An 18,632-nucleotide genomic window follows, 5' to 3' on the forward strand; every position below is an offset into this window, starting at 1 on the left:
TAGCATTTTTTGTTCCCCTTTTGGATAAAAGGAAGCTAGAATACATATTAGAATACTGTTTAATAAATCACATCCAAAATGCAGTTATATTCATTTTTTAATGTGTGAAAGGGAGTACTAAAGATAAATAGCACTAACGAAAATGATACCTTTACAAATTTCTAAATGATGTACAACTTTATTCATATCTTGTAAATGACAGAAATACTGTAAACCTGTAAAGTCTTTAGTCATGTGCTTCTTTACTTTATCTCTATAAAGTTTAAAGGAGCTTTTGGAAGTCACTTTCACCATCCTGGGTATTTAGGAGACTGAACAGAAAAGTCAAATACTCAGTACTGTGTCATCATGGAGAAAATCAGAGAAATTGTGAAAACCGTTTTGACACTGGTGTCTATCATCAAGAAGCTCAAGGCTAATGATGATAATGGGATGGGACTAAGCCACCAGGAAGAGTAGGCAAGAAGGTTTAACACAAATATAGTTATCAAATAGTGTTTGGGGGAAGATAAATCACACCCAAGAGCAACAACAGAGAATCTTCAAAAAAACTTTGACATCAATAGGTTACAATGTTTCTCAGAATGATAGGTTTCAGGAAACTAACTTTATGGTTATACATCTTTAGAAACAGAAAATAGTATTTCATGCTTACTGCAAGATCTTCAAGAGATCACCTAAGCTGCTGGAATTCTTCATTTACTTTCCTTCGTCCAAACAGGGCTCTACAGCTTCCATGATATTACATTTGAGTTCTGAGGTTTAATATGGACATTCAATGCACTTAAGGAGTCTATCCTGTAGACACATCTTTAGAATTCTAGCAAAGATCAACAGATTACTTTTATTGTGGTGTGATATTTGGACCTTGCTGCAATCAGACATGATCACACCTGAAGAAGGCTCCACGGCCAAAACGTGTTTTCTTTCTTCTTTATTTAAGCATGGAATAAACCTTGTTCCTTTGCATGATTACATTTTGTCAGCATTTAAAAAAAAAAATCCCAGAACCCAATTAACCTACCGTATCTTTTTAGACTGTCGGAGGAAACCAGAGCACCCGGACGAAACCCACTTGAACATGGGGAGAACATACAAATCCCATACAGGTGGCACCCAAGGACCAGAATTGAGCCCAAGGCCCCAGCTCCAGTTTGACAGCAATGCTGTCCACTGCACCACTGTGCCATCTCTCTTTGGTTTAAATTAATTTCAGTTACCTTTGCTGCTGTATTACACATTGTGCTACTTAGTTTTGTAGTTTGCAAATTGTATACTGGCCATTAATACAGACTGGAAAGAACAGAGGTTAACCAACTGTTAACCATGGGGGAGCTTCACTTGTTTTCTCACTTAATGGTTTTGTTTAACTACTGCATTGATACTAGTAAAATTAGTCACTTCAATGTGCCAAGCCAGCTTTACCACACATCTCAGTTGTTTAGATTTGCCATCACTGTCACTGTGATTATAACAAAGGGTTACAAGAGGAGAGTTATCAACTCCTAATTTTTCCTTCAAAAATCCTTTCTGCAAGCTTAACAAAATTTAACCAGACATTAAAACAATCAGCTGATATATTTTCTTCTGTGTGCTGAAGCAACAAATGCAATGAAAACAAAAAATGAAGTGGTACTTTTAACAAGAATCCAGCCTACATTAAGTACTGACAACTAAAACTTATTTCCCAGGCACAAGAACCCATTCCCAAATTAAAATTTCATCTCTGAACCACAGAGCTCTGGTGAGTAAATAATGGTTTGAAAGAATGTCACAGTGTAATGGGAGTAATTATTGTACAAATAGCCCATCTTCTTTATCTCTGCACAATTTATAACATGGCTTTTGAGTGCCCTGCACAATTTGCATAATGTGAAAGCACAAGCAAGAGCTGGATTATAATGTTACAAATTTCAGGTCTCCCAAAGACTTAGATCTGATTTTAAATGCACTGGATCTGTGAAAAAGTAGTATCTTATTTGACATAAGCAAATACAATGTTTAGCAGCAGAATTAAATCAGCTTATTATAGTGATGCACAGGGCAAGCATTACACTTCATACTTTTCTATCAAAAAGCAAGAGCTCTAATGCCAAGCACTGAACAATCTTCTATAAAATGTCATTAGAAGAATGTAGCTCACTAACTGGGTGTATGAGCAATCTAACCATGTACAATACAGTAGGCAGGTTTCAACAATGCCTGACTCAGAATGTAATTAGATGCCTTTTAAATAATTAATGAATTCAATTTAGTTTTGTGCTGCAGATGTGTTTACAGGGTCACCTTTAATTTCTAGCTATGAAAATGATATCTGCAATTCTGATAAACATGATGCGCATTTAATAAAAGTTAACATAATGGTATCATAAACCTAGGGAAAAATCAGTCTGATAGATTTCTGGGGCATGCTTGGATAATGCAGCAAGTCATCTTTAGGTTGCTGCTTTAACCTACAACTCTTGTTATTCCAACCACCTAAGGTTTCAAATTTACTAAATGAAAAGCATATCACATAATCAGTTAAATTAAATTTAGAAAAAAATATTCTAAATAATTTGATTTCAGTTCTGTTTGTTGCAAATTGACTGTGTTGCACTAAAGATATAAAAAATGTCATTAGAATAACTCATTCAGCTGACTAAGAAAAAAGTTTCCATTAAGTTTTTAAAATGATACAGAAAATTTAAGACTCCATGCTCGGAAGATCCATGACGAATTTTATGTGAGTCATTGCCTATTGTCCACCAGAAAGTATTATACAGAATTATATACTGTGACTTGAATTCATTTCCCATTATAATGAGGTGAGACAAGTATTGACACATTTTCTTATCTGCTTATTGCTATTAGATGTGACCTGTGGAGAAATGCATTTCAATCTCTAACATCCTTTTGGAAGAATCTGAATGTCACAAAATAAGGCCAATGACATGACTAGAGTTAAATTAGAGTTCTTAAAATTAACTTTTCTTTGCATATGAAACTATGGAAACCTATTAGCGCCATGGAGAAAAAAAATGTTTGCATTTAAATAAGATACTATTGCATTAAAACAATAAATATTTTGTGAACAATATTGCCTAATATAAAACAATATACTGTATATGCAATGATATTGTCCCATGCAAGGTAACATTAACAACACAAGAATATTGTCACAGTCCTCTCTGTGCAAATTAACGAATCTAGAGGAGCATGTGTCATGTATTTTGTATACATGAAGTACAACATCCTGTAATTAAGCATTCCTGGGTTAAAAGTGTGCCTTTTTCACCATTTCTGTGAAAAGCAGAAATGACGTGGCTTTACAAATGTATTTAATTCATGTGAAACATGTACTGTACATAGCTTTTTCCCCTAATCTTTAAACATTGAACAGAATACATTTTCAATGACTTAACAGGAAGATCCATACTGATGGTTTACTGCTACTGTTATTGCTGGTTGATCATTGAATTTTTAAGCACAAAAAACTCAAAAGGTTTAAGCCTATACTTACATTAAAAACACATGAATTTGGAATGTGTCATGTGAAGGGAGAAGAAACAGTATTTTTGTATTGGTTTGCACAAACATGAATATAAAAAGATATGCCAATCAACAAAAATCAAAAAGTTCCAGGACTGCACACAAACCACAGCCAACAGAGTAATGCACTTATTTGCATCTCATTTGCTGTATCTTGTTAAAATGCAAAAGTATCTCATTTAAATGCAATATAATCTTGTTTAAATGCAAAAAATATTTTTCTCTTGTGTTGCAACTAAGCTTCCTTAGGAAATGGCTAATAGAGATGTTTATTTTTAACTCTTCCATTTGTTTCTGAATAATCACGATTCCACATTTTCGGAGGTTATAACTAGTGTTTTGCAGTTAGTTTACTTAAAACACAAAAGTAAATTCCAATATGATTGTAGCAATCACAATGACTGTACAACTCTAAAACTGACTGGCTTTTTTTCCCCCACTGACCACTTCCCCAGTTTTGCCAATTTGTTATGTCTTTGTGATTTTTAGTTTTCCTACTATCTAAATAACAGGTCATATAGTCATATAATAACAACACTAATTCCTTCCGTTTATAATTTATTTTCCATCCCTAAGGATGCCCAACGTTATAAATTATTGAAATGTAGCACCCACCTGAGTGACGTGGCAGCTTTTATGTGAATAATGTGAATTGGGGGGGAATATTTGGTAGGCCAGATTGTAAAAGCTGGATATTTAGCCAGACATCAGAATTAGCACTCCTCCTAAAAACAGTGTCTTGGGATATTTAATGACCAATGAATCTGGGACCTTAATCTGAAGGACTTTACAGTGCTAAGAAACCACAAGTTTACGATACTCACATATACATCCATACCAAACCTGACACTGATGTGGCTGTCTCTATTCTAATTGCATCTCTGACATAAAGACTTGGATGACGCAAAACGTCCTTCATCTTAACTGCGACAAGACTGAAGTCATGCTTATTGGCACCCCCTATCAACTTCGTAAAGCCAGTCTGTAGATGGTTCTGTACTTGAGCTTCAATCCAAATTGAAAAACCTTGGGGTTATATTCGATTCTGGCTTCACATTTGATCCACATGTGCAGCATACTGTCAAAACATTTTTTTTCACCTTAGAAATATCGCTAGACTACGCCCTATGCTATCATTAACTGTGGCTGAAAAGCTGATCAACACATTTGTGTTCTCTCGAATTGACTACTGTAATGCTCTACTTGCTGGGGTATCTAAATCTACTCTGAACAAACTGCAGTATGTCCAAAATTCAGCAGCCAGAATCCTGACCAGGTCTAGTGCAAGTGTTCACATTACTCCTATCCTGGAGTCCTTGCACTGGCTTCCGGTCAAATACCGTGTAGACTTTAAAATCCCCATGCTCACCTCTAAGGCTTTGCATGGCTTGGCACCTCAGTACCTGTCTGAAATATCGCCCTACTCCCCACCTCGCAACCTTCGCTCTTCTAATTCAGGGAATCTTCTGAGTGAAGCTACTACAGTTCGCATACATTTAAAAATATTTAGAATCTAGTATACTCTCCTGTTAAGACTGGAGCTGCTGTGAATTACTGAATGATTAACAGCTGCTTGGATATAAAGATTTAAACAAGGCGCCTTTCCAACACAATAAGTTAAAAAAACATAAGTTTGTCAGGTGAACCTTTTTAGTGATATTACCCATCTAATACAATATGTCGTGATTAATTTGGCTTTCACTATAGTGTTCTGTTACACTGGAGCTCCAGTAAAGTGATGTATAGCACACAGTGATTGAAGTATAGGACTGTTGAATTATATACAAATCAAACACTAAACTGTACTCTGCAAAAATAGGAAAATAAAAAAACAGAACTTTTAAGATTTGTCCTTGAACATGGTACTCCTTCTTTTATAGATTGCAGTTATTAGTTTAACATTCATAATATTAAATGTTTGATGCTGACATTCTTACAGTGTATTGCAGTGTTTGTATTAAAAATAAACTTCCAATGTCTTTTTTGCATTAAAGGCTTTAGAGCTTGCTGTGAACTCTAAAAGTGTTAAAAGAAGTAATGGACTAAATGTCACACCTTAAACATCAATCACCACCAAAAGCTACACTTTATGTGGTCCAAAATTGTTCTTCTTGTATGAAGCTACTCATCCATCACACCTCCTGACACAGACCAACTATATCAACAGAAACTGACCTCAAGGAGTTTAGTTGTCATCAAAAATGGACCACTTTTGATGTGCTGTATCTCATGAAACCCATGTCACCCAGTCCTAATATTTACAGTGTGGACATTTCTCACAAACATACAAAGATTTTTTTTTCTGTCAAAATCAAAAAAGGATATGTTTTTTTGTAATTAATATCATACAGATGGATCCATATCTCATCCCTTTGATCAGGAAGTACGTGAATTTACATTACAAGTTGGATCAGTTAATTCAATAGCACATTTTCTGCAAGAGCAATTCATCAGTATTTTAATAACTGTAAAGGAGAGAATCAATATTTTATTCATAACGTTTATAGTGACACTACAGAGTCTTCCAACCTGATCTCTACCTGACTATTGGTTTAATACGTCCTGGACAGTACAGAATACTTTTGCCAGAAATAAATAGTGTTGATACTATCAAGTTAAATCTTTACAATTAAGAACAGCATGTCATGTTATATGACATTTATTCCAAAAGGAATGTGAACTGATGGCTTTTACACAGAAGGGAACAAAAATCTATTATTTGAAGTAGTAACAGAAGTGCCTACCTGTAATTAGAAAAGATACTATGACTACACTATCTTTTATAGCATTGAATGAGTTGGCTTGGTTATAACACAGTTCACGGTTCACAGATAATGTATATCTTATTCTGACTGACACTTTCAGTTTTAGAAGTTAGGAATTAATTTTGCTATAAAGTTAATGCTCATACAATTTCTTATTCCTGCCCTTTCTTAATTTTCTGAACTCTCAAAAAGAAACACCCACAGGGTATACATTTATCATGTCACTGATGTGTACAGAAAAGCACAAGGGAATTCCACCTTACCAAGTCAAGCATTCACGTCTTGCACCTGATAACTAGGTTATATCTGTATGCCTTGAGTATTCAAATTGAACTTAATCTCACTAAATCTAAATATAAACAAATGACATTACCCTGCATTTGTAATGTACTGATCAATACATCTATTATAAAATGCATTTCACAATATATTCAAGACGCACTAAACAAATGCATTTTAATTCTGGAATTTCAGATTAATTTCTCTTATAACATAACTTGCATAGATCTATACATTGAAATATGATTTGTTTTGATTTACCAAAGATTAAAGTTTTCCAGATAGTGTAGTTTTGATACTGGTTGACAATGGCTTTAAAAAATATTAAACGCATTAATAAGGAAATATGATATACTGCACACCCAAAAAACACTTGCTTCCACAAAACTAAAAGAAAATCTTTTAAACATGCTCAATAAAATTACCACTGCGTCTGCAGTACACTGCACAGGTGAACATTCAACACCATGTTAATAATGCAAAACAGAGCACAAATAAAAGCTAATCCTCCACTGACTGATGAATACTTAGTCACTATATGGATACACCAATTTATACAATTTTAAATTGAATGAGTGTGGAACTAAGCAGGGAATAATGGCAGAAATTGTCACTTACAGCATCTTTTCAAAACAGTGCCAAATAGCCAGATACAACAAATTTGGGAATGTATTCTATCATTTCTAACAGAGAGTGGATAACACAACAAGTTACTTCCGCACCAGTGAATTTCACAGGCATAACTTCACTATAGTACTGTTAGTCTATAATAGCAGTAGTGTTGGTCAGTTTAAATGAGTTTTCAACTGAAACTCACCTATTACCTTCGAGAAAAGAATGGGAACAAAAAAGGCTGGACTTATAACACTATACAGAGACTATAATGACTGTTTCATTATAATATTAATGCTACTATTGGAGAAACCAAGTCCTGATACTTCTAAAATGTCATTTCTGCAGTTTAAATATGTGAAAAAATACAAGATGTTTACAGGACCATGGCAATTTTGGCACACGTGACATCTCCCCTCACCCAATGCATACGAAACGCAGAGCACTAGGCCCACTATTTAAAAATGAAACAGCTAAGGTCTGAAAGCAGGGCTCCTCATTAAGTAAATGGTGTGAAACGCTCGATGCATTGCCATCACCTTAGTGCCAGATAGCGTACAAGCATTTGAATTGTTGGGAATTATAAATCAGAAAAACTGAGTCAAACCCAGCTGTATTTATGCTGTCCTTGCTCTCCCTTCGCCATAAATCACAGGTGCTGCAGTAACACCTCAACTGGGAGCTGCCATGTGAAAAGGGTGATCCAGAAAGCTGGAAGCCATGGGGGCTGCTGAGATAATATACCTCCGAAGGTAATATGATAATATGCCTTCTAAGATTTCAATGAATTCCTCCCCGTTAATGATGCTGCAACAACCCTACAGAATGAGGAATAAGTAATGCTTATTTCTGCAACAGAAATATAAATCATGTCCCTGCTTAGATGCTCTACAGAGCCGCATTTTCAACCTACAGAAATGCTATCTAAATTAATCTCTGTCTTTGCAGCACACTGTGCATTTTTATTTCAGGCTACATAAAGAATACATTGTGAAATTATGAATCAAGGGAAATTAGAGGAAATATGACTGCATCACAACGTCTTTTAAAACTAAAGTCCCGGCCACAACACAGATGTTTTTCTGCTTCAAATGTGCTGTTAAAGGCATGAATTATGCCTTTAAACTCATAAATGTTCAGACCTTTTAGACAGAGGCACCAAGCTCAGCTGTATTGATTTAGCCCCAGCTTTGTGCTGCAGCTTCTACAATTAACAATATCTTTCCACAGATTTTTTTGAAGCTGGGCAAAAAAAAACTCGGAAGGCCTTAGTGACGGAGTCTTCATGAATCAATAAAAAAGCAAAGTACCCCACATTAAGTAAACACAAATCCAAAATTAGAATAACCCAGAGCTTCGCTGGAGGCTTTATTCTTTGGGAACAATCCATTACTGCACAACTGAGTGCTGTCTCAGTTTGAAAGATGCTACAGTATACGTAGGTTTGACAAACTCGCTCTCCCTCAAAAAATGGAAAAATGTTAACCCAGATAGAAGTTTATGACAAAACAAACACTTCCTCCATTTGCACTATAATAATTTAAGGGAAGCACACCGTATTTCTCCCTTTTATAGAAAGAACAAAGTCCAACATTAAGATATATGCCATATAAAATGAGAGGTAGTGAATGTGAAACTGTATTAGGCCTAAAGCAATTTAAAATTAATTATTTTATGTTTCAGTTTGTAAAATTATACTAACAATTTTTTGCAAAAGCAAATTCAATACAATAATTTCTGAAAATCATCAGATTTTTGTGCTGCTGAACTCGAGAGTAAATAAAAATCCCTCTGAAAGGCCATAGTTACTATAATTTTATTACCTGTCTAAGGACAAGACAATTCCCAAATTTACATCCTTGATGATTACTTAAATATATATTCAGAAGTATGTACTAAAATCTTGCTTTTGAGAATATTGAGAAGAGATGAGACATAATTCCTTGTTTCCACTTTGTGTTCACGATCAATTAACTAGACTAATAATTCTAAATTATAGTATTCTAACAGTGTAAGACATAGAAAAACTTTTCAACAATGTGTTATTTCCGAATTACTAATTGAGTTTCAAATTGGAAAGTACTAAATATTAGAAAGCACTGAATGTTAAGAACATTAGAAAGGAATGTCTTTCCAGCAAAATATGTGGCCCAGAGAAACGCGTCAGTATGCTTTTGTAACTTTGCCTTGGCTTAGTCTTATGTAGGGTCAGACATACTAGCCCAACTAAAAACTGAAGCATGATGGATCTTGTATCTCTAAGAAGAACGTGCAAAAAATAACTTACCATTTTCTGCAGGTGCTTTTCTTTCCGCACATCAACCATAACCATGCCCTCTTTGACGAGTCCAAGTCCAACATCGTCCTTGGAGTCAGAGAACTGCAGTGTGACATGGGGACAGCTGCCCACCATATACTCCAGATTAAGCAGACACTGGGTGTTCTGGATATCTCGCACAACACTGTCCACCACATCTGCACGGGCATCCTCCTAAGGTTTAAAACAGTGTTATTTTGAAGGGTCTGGAATTATAAAATGCATGATGATAGCATTGTCTATCCCTTGGCACTAAATAGTATTTTCTGGAGGGCTGTTCTAAATTTTTTTCTCTTTTTGGCTGACAAAAAAAGTGGAAACATCAAATCATTTCCAGCATAATTCTTGCTTCTGCATTATCATAGAAAACTACCCACATCACCCGCAAGACTAAAGGGTTTGATGTAGCCAACACGAAAAAACATTTACTCAAGCACAGTATTTATTTACATAAAATCAGTTACTGTATGAACATTTCTTAATGATCAAAAGCTACCACACACATCTAATGAGTTTCATCCACCTTTTAAGAAGAACAACAATATATACAGTAACTGTGTAAATCAGAAAGTAACATCTGACTGAAATAATGCTTTACTGATCATCAGTAGTCTGCCCAAGTCTATCATTCTTATGTGCACAACACATCTAGACCTGTCTCCATAGCTACCAAATAAGTGGTTGTCCTCAGAGAGATGAAGACAACTAAAGCATTTTAAATTATTCCTTGAAAAGTTTCTTTCTGGTCAGCATGAAGCACTTATAACAAGGGAGCTCATGGTAGGAACAATCAAGTATCTCCTATTTGCAGTCATACCAAAGGTTACTAAACACACTATCAAGGAAATCCTTATGTGCTGTAACATGGACTTTTCTTTTATCTCTAAAAATCTTTGAATGCTATAATTTTTATTTTGGGATACATTTTGCCTGTGCTTTTGTTTTTCTAAAACATTTTGCAATATGATCGGGAAACCCAAAACAGTTTTAAATTCACTGCAGGCTTTGCCAACACACAACATTTTAACCATTCTGCAGTAAGTACTGTACATGTCACAGTAACAGGCAACACAGACTGGGGATTCCTTGACACAAAGCTTTTAAAAGGTGCATTATTAGCATTTAATCCATACCCAAGGCAACAGACATTTCATACACTTAAAGAACAGTGTCAAAATAGATGACATTGTGACAAAAAAAAACTGCAGTATCAGCCAAAAGCAATAATTGTTGAAAGTGCATACAATGTGAATGCGAGTTCAACACACTAGGACGACGTATGTGAGTGATCTGAAAGGGGGCTGAGTTTAAGTGCTCTCTTGGCAGAAGCTTCAATATTGACGACAATACAAATGCTTATGTTTCATGAAGTGAGTACGGCCATTTAAATTGGTAGGGCAGCAAGAATCCATTCTCATTATACCTTAGGATAAAGAAACTTATCATGCATAAAGGAAGCAAGCTAGTAACCTTTTTAAGAGAAAAATAAAACTCCAAAAGGCACGGATACAATATGGTTCATTAACTCAAGAATGTCTGAAACAGTCTCTAAGTAAGAAACCATTCTGCATTACTATAAGGAGAGGTAGCTGAGTGCAACACATACATCCTGTGGAACCTGAATGAAGGCGAAAGCATATTCCGTAGCTTGTGCGGGCAGGGTCCGGATGTTGAAAGCTGGTGGAAGAGCTGCAAGACGGGTAGAAGGTACAGTCTCTCTCTAGAATTGAATAAAAAGGGTTAATTAGAAAAGACAGCTCAATCCTCCTTTTCTTCTAGGTAATTTTCTAATAACGCACAGAGATTGAATTTTTCAAATATAACGATATATTGGGACTGCTTTGGAAACTAACCAATTTGAATTATGACATGTACAGTAATCATATATACAACATAGAGACTAGCATCGTATACATGATTAATCAAATGTATACGTCTGATTTTGCACATTAGTTTCATTTTACGTACTGACCTGCCAATATTCTAAAAATGTGATAATGTTCCATCTGAAAGCCAGAGACTTTGTGGCCTTCACAATTTATGCTACAATTTCAGGAAATTACTCAGAAATCTCATTTGAAAAGTGCTGGAAGTTAGTCGACATCCTGAGATTTTTTTCCACTGAATTTCTACGAGCAGAACTGGAATGTACAGGGGATACACTGGTATTTATTTAATAGCAATATATTCAGAATTACAGAGTGACTTTTCAGACTTCCTAATTTTCAACTTAATGTTGAAATGACATACTATAGGTGCGTTTTAACTTTACAAAGTACAAGATAACATTAAAAAACTATTAGAAATGCCTATAGCCATGAGAAAAGCAAAGCTTTGTGAACTGCACATTGCAGAAAATAAAGAAATGTAATGATAAATGAGGAAATCTTAATTCAGAGGACTATAAATCTTTTAGAAAGTTTTCTGTGATTGTTTTATCACCCACATCTGTTTTTTCCAGCTTTCTCATTTATTTTATTGTAAGTGCTTTTAAATATGCTAAACAAAAACTGTCACACTTAAGAATATTAAAAAATGGGACAATAATGGTAACAGCATACTGTAATAATGATTGTTTTTAAAGCAGAAGTGTCAGCTGTAAGCAAATAAACTGGCAAAACAAAAAACGACTGTAGTTCTATTATGTCTTTCGATATAAAGATATAGACAAGATCTTCTAAAGTACATGGAATTGCTATGTGTACTGAATGAATGGGTTGGTGGTGTTGATGAGAGGCCATAGCATTCATTCTTTTTCAACGTAATCTCTATATTCAGCAATATCTTTGCAATTTTAAACACAAAATTTCCCAAGTGTGATAGCAGCCCAGTGTGCCCTACAAGGAGAGCCATACAATTGGGGAGAGTGTGTGTTTCTTAATAAATCACTAATGAAAAGACATGTCCTTATTGCTGTAGAAGTGCATAATAACCTAAAAGACTGGGGGCATTATCACCTCTGTTACCTGTAATACTAATGTGTTTGGTTCCATGATTAGCCTCTTGAAAAACGAATCATTGATTACAAATGCACGTGGGCTTTTGCCAATTGCTCCAGTTCCTCCCACAGTCCAAAAACATACTGGCAGGTTAATCAGGTGTGAGTGTTTTCATGTCTGTGTCTGTGTGTGCCCTGAAATCCCATCCTGGGTGTATCCTACCTTGCACCCATTGCTTGCTGGGATAGGCTCTGGCTCCCCAGTGACCCTGAATTGGATGTGAATTAAAAGCTTAGGTTTGGCAGGCAAATATGTCCTCATCATTAAAGGAAAGTTGTGCAAGGGAGGAGAGAGTGTGTGTTGCCTGATTAGTCACTTTAGGGTGCATATTTAAACAGCTGCATAAATATTGGAAATAATTTTGAAACCTTTAGAATAAACAGAACATATATTTGTCTTCACTGAGCAAGTAACCCAGGATGGTACACCAGGTGATGCACATCTTTCCTCACTGGAAATATTTCTAAGCACTACCAATAAAAGGGAGACTTGGGTAACCCCTTCACTCAGACAAAGACCTCTTCAGGACTGCAAATGAGTGTAAGAAATGTAGGAATGTTGTTCAACTCCTTTTTACTTGGTATTTCCAAACATTTGAACTATATTTATGATTACAGACATAAAAGATTGGCATCTTATAAAGACATTTTAAAATGTTTAAAATTAAAGTTGTATTTAAAAAGTTGTTTAAAAAAATCCAATTCCCTCCATTCACTCAGATTCATGGTTGATCATTATTAATTTAAGACTTTAACACTTGACAGAAAACAAGCAGCAAGAAATTCAGTGATGGCTTCAGTTTTTTCACAGCAAGACGACAAACTGCAAGTCACATTCCATCTGTGGTAAACACTTCAGTCACAAAATACGAGGTAACCACCCTCCAGACTGCAGTATTTTGTAAAGATCTAGTATGTCTGCTATCATATTCCAACAATTCCTCGACCATTTGGGGTTTAGTTAAAAACATGCTGTTGTGATAAAGCACACCAACGTATGGTTAGATACGGCAAGCACTCAATTTTAGATTCACATCAAATCATTTATGACGTAGACCTGATCTCTTCCATGTTTAAGAAGGCAAGGCAGAGCAAAGTGAGTAAGCCACTGTAAAAATGTGATTTCAGCTGCCACTTTGGAGATGCAGATTTTAACTAACTCAACATGCTACATGCCTCAGGGAAAGCAGTTGGGCCACTTCTGCACTGCTCTCTAAATATCACTGCTGTGCATGCAAAATAAAGTGAAATGCATATTACATAAAAGTTTGTCAGTGTTCATTGGCGAGAAGGTGTGCATAAACTGCTTAGGCATTTAAGACTCTTGTAAAAATAAACAGAGGTTAGAGGGCAAATATGCCTGTATTTCAGTTCTTATGTGTGATCCTACTATGACTTATTTGGAATCTGTATTTCATTAACATAACTCGTCTGCAATAAACTACATTTTATTGATGAGGATCCATCCGTTAACCCTCCCCTTCAAGCATTCCTAAAAGGTTATGTTTCACAAAATCTTTTCAAACAATACCGAGACAATTCCATGTAGTTCTGTAGGTTTACATGAAAAATACTTACATTGCCATAATCAATGTAAAACACGTGAACTTTTGCTGGGGATTCCACCTTCTCCACTCGAGCTCTGTACCTTTAAGGCAATGATTTGGATAAAAAAAAACAGAATAAATCATTACATTCATCTTTACATGGGGGTTTTGTAGCTCGGCAGACCCACCTTCTTTGATCGAATCCAAAAAAGGGTAGGTCACACAACGGACTGATGCAATGAGGGTAAATCTTTTTTTGTAATTTTAGGACACAGTTGTTCATATTTCAAAAATTAAATTGGAGTGCTGTCAGAACTTTCCAACCTCCATGAGCATATTATTTCAAACCCTCGAGTTATGTTAAAACACTTCAATGTACCATTTGCTGTATTAATAAATAAATAATCCTCTTCAGTCACTTCAGTTTGAGTGTTTTTTTGTCCTTCACTTCTCAAAACGTAATGTAGTCTTTTCTATACCTAAGTGCAAGAGAATGAGTTGAGACCTATTGTAAGTACCTGACTGCATTTATATAGGCCCCATACCCTTAAAGGCTCAATAAGATACAAGAAAGCTTCTTCATTGTGCATGCCAGAACAACAGATCCCCATGCAAGCCTGTGCTCATTAAAGATTCATAAACCAAAATCTGTTTTGCTTCTCTTTTCCTAAACACCAGTTCAGCTTCAAAGCAGTGTGTGAAAGTGGCCCCTTTTATATTTATAAGATGTCGCACAAAACTCTTTGCTCTTATCCTTCACCAAGCAATCCTTGCAAGGTGGATGAAAGTATATATTTGAGTTTTCAAGGGGAAAACATTTCATGTTTCTTTTAAACGGTTGAGCGTCTCCATATAAACTGAACTCAAGCGTACCTTGATGCAATATCTTTTCTTGCCCTTTGGAATTTTGCAACCTGGGCTTAAGTTAAATATTCAGAATACAGCACTGTTAAAAGTCACCCATTCCATGTGGCATAAATGTGCACCTCTTCCTACTTCCAATACTAGTTTTGGTGTTCAGACAAATTATTGCATATTTGTCACATTCAGATCTTTAGACAAAATCTAATATTAGATAAAGGGAACCTGAGTGAACAATTAACACTATTTAATTATTATTTCATTTATTTAATAAACAAAGTTATCCAACACCCATATCCCCTGTGTAAAAAAGTAAATGTCTGGACTTTGACTAGGCCACTCAAAAACTTTAATTTTTCTTCTTTTCAGCCATTCTGATGTGGACTTACATTTTTGTGTTTTTGATCACTGTCTTGCTACATGACGCAACTACGCTTCAGCTTCAGCTCACGGACAGGACTGGACATTCTCCTAAAGAATTTTCTGATACAGAGCAGAATTCATGGTTCCTTCAATTATGGCAAGTCATGCAGGTCCACCACCAGGTTTGACTGTTGGTATGATGTTCTTACTATGGAATGCAGTGTTTGCTTTGCGCCAGACATAATGGGACCCATGTCGTCCAAAAAGTTACAATTTTGACTCATCCATCCAAAGAACATTCTCCCAAAAGGCTTGGGGATCATCCAGGTGCTTCTTGGCAAATGAGAGGATTTATGTTCTTCTTGGTTAACAGTGGTTTCCGCTATGAAACCCATTTTTGCCTGTCTCTTTCTGATTGTGGAGTCATGAACACAGACCGTAGCTGAAGCAAGAGAAGCCTGCAGTTCTGATGATGATTTTACACTGCGCCCTTGGAGAAATTTTGGCAGGCCGCCCACTCCTGGAAAGATTCACTGGTGTACCAAGTGTTCTCCATTCAGAGAGTATGGCTATCACTGTGGTTCGGTGGAGTCCCACAGCCTTAGAAATGGAGTTTTAACCTTTTCCAGACTGATAGATATCAACTTAACTCATGGTAAGGGTCAAAATACAGTAAGTGAGGTTTATATTGAGCAGGGCTGCCTGTGTTCAATCAGTTGACTCTATCCTTTTAATTGGGTTGTTTTAACTAGGGGGCAAATACTTTTTCACACAGTGCCAGTTGGTGCTGGATAACTTTTTTCATTAAAAAAATGAAAACAGGTTATTTGTTCAATCAGGTTTCCTTTATCTAATATTAGATTTTGGTTGAAGACCTGGAAACATTCAGTGTCAAATATTTACAATAATAGGGGAAATCAGGAAGGGGGCAAATACCTTTTCATGGCACTATAAGACTGTGGATTAAAAACTGCAAGGTTAAGGGTTCATATCCATGCTGGATTACTTGTTTTTTTTAGCAGGGGTCTGTAAGGGATGCTGGAGCATGGAACACTTAAATACGCCTGCTCAAGACAGCAAGTGATCCAAATGGTATTTGAACCCATAACCTTCCAGTTTTTAGGAGCAACACGATTGAACCAGCCCTCTTATTCAAGCTTGTTAAGCACTAGCTTCTTTCAAGAAACCACTGGATGATTTCCTCAGATCAATTAACTACTAACTACTAAATAGGCTACATGGGCCATATGACTTCCTCCTGTTAGTACCCTTTCTCACGTTCTTGTGGCACTTCACTAAAACTACTGAAGCACGTTGCTTTGGATAAAAGTGTCAGACAAACAAATTAATAATTGATACTTGGCAAATGAGAACATAAATGAATTTGTCCTACACTGTTCAATTACCTTTACAGATTCAAAGATCTTCTTTGCTTTTATTGCTTGCACAGAAGTTGGATTGTTATACTGTTAGATAAATCAGAGAAGTGTGCTATGATGCTAATTAAGATTCTAGCAAGGATGTTTAAACATTCATTAAAATATGTGATGTCGGGGCTTCTGAGCTTCTGGTAAAATTATTATTGAGAAAGCGCAAAGACTCAACGATCAAATGGGCATGATCGGCAGAAACTCGAAGTGGCTGTTTTTCAGTTGCTTATGTTCTAAGATGTGGCGTGTGATTGGCTGAATGCTGCCATGGCTGGGAAGGCACAAAGTGGGCCAGAATTTCCTTGGCATGCTGCATGATGGGAGCCTATGCGCTTGCAGTGTCATCAGGGAGGCCTTAATAAGCCCCTTTTTGATGCCTTAACATTGCAGTGTGAGCAAAGCACTAGCAGAGTGAAAAGAAACATATGGTCTGAGCATGTTACAGAGAACAAATATATGTAGTGAGCATCACTCCTGGTAGAAGGAGTGTGGCAGAAAGCCAAGCTAATAACCTGAAATTCCAACATTGGGCAACATAATAAATATCTAAAAAGGGACACAAAAACATTAAGTCTCATTAATTTAGATAAACAGCTGTTGGATTTAGTTTTTTTTTCTTTTGAAGGTGAGCTTGGCTACCCTGTCAACACACAGCAAGGCATAACGTTATGAAAAATCCAGATAGACAGCCTTTGTTAAAGAAACATCTTCAGCGCCAGGCATGAAAGAAACAAAACTCTAATTAGTTTTAGGAAAATTAGCAAAAGCTCCACAAATTCAAAGGGAACAGTATGTCTGGCACTGACACTTCACAGTAATTGATTTGTCTTTTGGAAACCTTGTGGGGAAAAAAAGAGAACTGCTTGCAGATTGATGCAATATACTTTATAAATGGTATATTACCATACTATATATGCCTATATAATGAAATAATCCATATATATAAATAAAACATTGTTAATAATCATAATAATAATAACAGAACAAATACATTCTGTATTGTGTGTCCAAAGAAAGCCCCTTCAAAACTAATCAGATCATCAGATCCAGCAAGAAAATATTGTGCTGCATACAGTATTTCCCATTAATAAAACTGTGTAGATGAAGTGTTTACTTTTCCGGGATGCAAAAATGTTAGCAAATTTGGAAAAGTAAAGAATAATGGACAACTTGTTTGTGCTAGTTTTAAGACTTACTTTGCTTTTTTTTCTATTGCGCTATTGGGAGTGTACTGTACCAGTACTGCAACGTTATTGCCTTTTTAACATTGCATGAGGTAACCTAAGGTCAGTTTGCATTTACGCTTCAGTTAGAGGACAGCTCTGAGTAGGCCCAAGGCCAACTCTGGTTGTGCTTGAACTTTTGGATGCTTTAAAGTCATTGTGTTGGATTTAAACTGCAATAAGGTGGCCCAAAATCTGCCTAGAAATATCCATGTATTTTTAAATATGGCACTTGCAAAACATCCTGAAAAGGTACTGTATGTTCTGGGATAAAAGGACTGGAGAAAAAAAAAGATGTACTTTAAGGACAATAAACAAAGAGTATGTGACATATTTCAAAAACTGTAGAAACTAAAATGGCATTGGCACAAAAAAAAGACTGGATCAACACAGGGCAAATTAAATTCTACTTGGGAAAATAGTAGACAAACAGCTCGAACTGAAAATGAAAAGATGAAATTGAGTTTGCAAACAGTGAGGCTCAAAGAAAGGTGGAGAGATAAAACTGAAAGTTTACAAGAGTAACATGGATACAATGGAATGTAATGATCTTGGGGCAGCTATTTTCCAATCCTGTCCCCAGATGAATTATCCACTGACAATGGCCACTTAGAAATTAGCCACCAGCCAGAACATTTACAGTATGTTTAGTCTATTGTTTCCCAACAGATATAAGCTGTTTGAAAGTGTTTACTTAGCATAACAA

At 35.9% G+C, this 18,632-nt stretch overlaps 1 protein-coding gene across 1 annotated transcript in view; it reads right to left on the reverse strand.

The window, feature by feature from the left end:
* The window catches only part of snd1 (staphylococcal nuclease and tudor domain containing 1), a 305,771-nt gene that overhangs the window by 20,811 nt on the left and 266,328 nt on the right, over positions 1-18,632 (reverse strand). The window contains exons 20-22 of the mRNA XM_015352232.2: positions 14,081-14,150; positions 11,111-11,224; positions 9,475-9,678 (exon numbers count right to left, since the gene is read on the reverse strand). Of these exons, the coding sequence (XP_015207718.1) occupies positions 9,475-9,678; positions 11,111-11,224; positions 14,081-14,150 (388 nt within the window). The remainder of the gene's footprint in view (positions 1-9,474; positions 9,679-11,110; positions 11,225-14,080; positions 14,151-18,632) is intronic.

The sequence above is a fragment of the Lepisosteus oculatus genome, chromosome 7 (genome assembly GCF_040954835.1).
Source record: "Lepisosteus oculatus isolate fLepOcu1 chromosome 7, fLepOcu1.hap2, whole genome shotgun sequence".
Classification (NCBI taxonomy): domain Eukaryota; kingdom Metazoa; phylum Chordata; class Actinopteri; order Semionotiformes; family Lepisosteidae; genus Lepisosteus; species Lepisosteus oculatus.